The 1,640-nt window shown below is 66.3% G+C and overlaps 1 protein-coding gene across 1 annotated transcript; it reads left to right on the top strand.

The window, feature by feature from the left end:
- Positions 1-6: 6 nt before the first annotated feature.
- Positions 7-1,634, top strand: LOC113942427 (class II histocompatibility antigen, B-L beta chain-like; the record flags this gene model as incomplete). The annotated part of the gene is made up of 3 exons (XM_027633556.1): positions 7-82; positions 584-850; positions 1,492-1,634. Coding segments are annotated over exons 2-3 (396 nt in total), but the record flags the coding sequence as incomplete, so codon positions are not given.
- Between the last annotated feature and the right edge of the window lie 6 nt (positions 1,635-1,640).

Raw genomic sequence — 1,640 nt, 5'->3', positions numbered from 1 at the left:
GAGCGTGTGCGGGGAGCTGGGGCCGTGCTGGCGGTCCTGGTGCTGCTGGGAGCCCCCCCGGCTGCGGGCGAGGAGCTGTCGGGTGAGCGGGGGGGGGGCGGGCAGGGGGGTGGGGTGGGAAATGGGGGGAAAGAGGGGAGAAAAGAGGGGGTGGGAGCCCCAAAAGTGAGTGGGAGGGGGGTTGGAAGGCCCGGAGTGAGTAGGAGGGGGGTGGGAGCCCCAAAGTGAGGGCGGGGGGCTCTGGGGATTGTGGGGCCGGTGGGAAAGGGGTGGGAGAGGGGGGCAAGGGGGTGTGGGAGAGCAGGCAGAGGGGTGCCATGGGGGTCCATCGGTGATCTGGAGCGGTACCCTGTGATCTGCGGGGTAGATCCGCATTGGGGGGGTCCCCAACCCCCCTGTCAATCCCCGGGGGCTGATGGGGGGGTTCCCCCACAGCCAAGAGCCGGTGCTGGGGTGTCCGTGGGGCAGAGGGGGGTGGGAAAGGGGGATCCGGGGTGGCCCCCTGAACTCCCACCCCGCTGTACGGGGCTGTGGGATGATGGGGGCGACGGGGCACCCCCTGACCCGTGTCCTGCACACACAGGGGTGTTCCAGGAGATGTTAAAGTTCGAATGTTACGTCATCAACGGCACCGAGACGGTGAAGCTCGTGGAGAGGCACATCTACAACCGGGAGCAGTACGTGCACTTCGACAGCGATGTGGGGGTCTATGTGGGGGACAGCCTGGATGGGGAGGAGGTTGCCAGGGACTGGAACAGGGACCCGGAAAAGATGGAGCTCACACGGGCTCAGGTAGACACGTGCCGGAACAACTACAGGATCGTTACCCCGTTCAGTGTGAAGAGGAGAGGTGAGCGTGGGGTAGAGCGGGTCCCCTCAGCCCCTGCCCCGGGAATGACCCTGGAGCCCCTCAAACCCTCCCTGGGAATCACCCCAGACCCCTCAGCCCTCCCTGTGCCCGTCCCCGTGCTCTTGTGCCCCCTCCGGTTCTTCCCATTCCATCCCAGTCTCTCCCAGTGCCCCCCGCCGCGTCTCCACCCCGCTGGGTGGAGGGTTTGGGTTAGTGCCCTGGGGGTCCCTGGGGGTCCCAGCTCACGCCCCTCAGCCAATCCCAGCGCGTCTCTCTGATGACGCTCCAGTTGCCAGGCAGACCCAAACAAAAGAGTTCCCTCACCACGACTCAGCCTCCCAGTCCGGATCGCTTCCTTCCCAGCCCACACCAGTCATTCCCAGTCCATCACAGTCATTCCCAGTCCCTCTGCCTCCACTTCCAGACCCTCTCAGTCCGTTCCCAGTCGTTCTCACTTCACTCCCACATCTCCCAACTCTCTCCCAAGTGACCCCCCAGCCCAGCCCCTTCTACCCCATTCTATTCCCAGACCCTCCCACTGCCATCCCAGTCCCTCCCAGTGCCCCCCAGCTGATCCCAGTGTCTCCCCCGTCCCTCCCAGTGCCCCCCAGCTGATCCCAGTGTCTCCCCGTCCCTCCCAGTGCCCCCCAGCGTGTCCATCTCGCTGGTGCCGTCGAGCTCCCAGCCCGGCCCCGGCCGCCTGCTCTGCTCCGTGATGGATTTCTACCCTGCGCCGGTGCAGGTGAGGTGGTTCCAGGATGGGCAGGAGCTGCCGGAGCACGTGGTGGCC

This window comes from Corapipo altera, unplaced genomic scaffold (genome assembly GCF_003945725.1).
Source record: "Corapipo altera isolate COAL_440 unplaced genomic scaffold, ASM394572v1 52055, whole genome shotgun sequence".
NCBI classification, from domain to species: domain Eukaryota; kingdom Metazoa; phylum Chordata; class Aves; order Passeriformes; family Pipridae; genus Corapipo; species Corapipo altera.
This window is presented reverse-complemented; position numbering and strand designations above follow the sequence as displayed.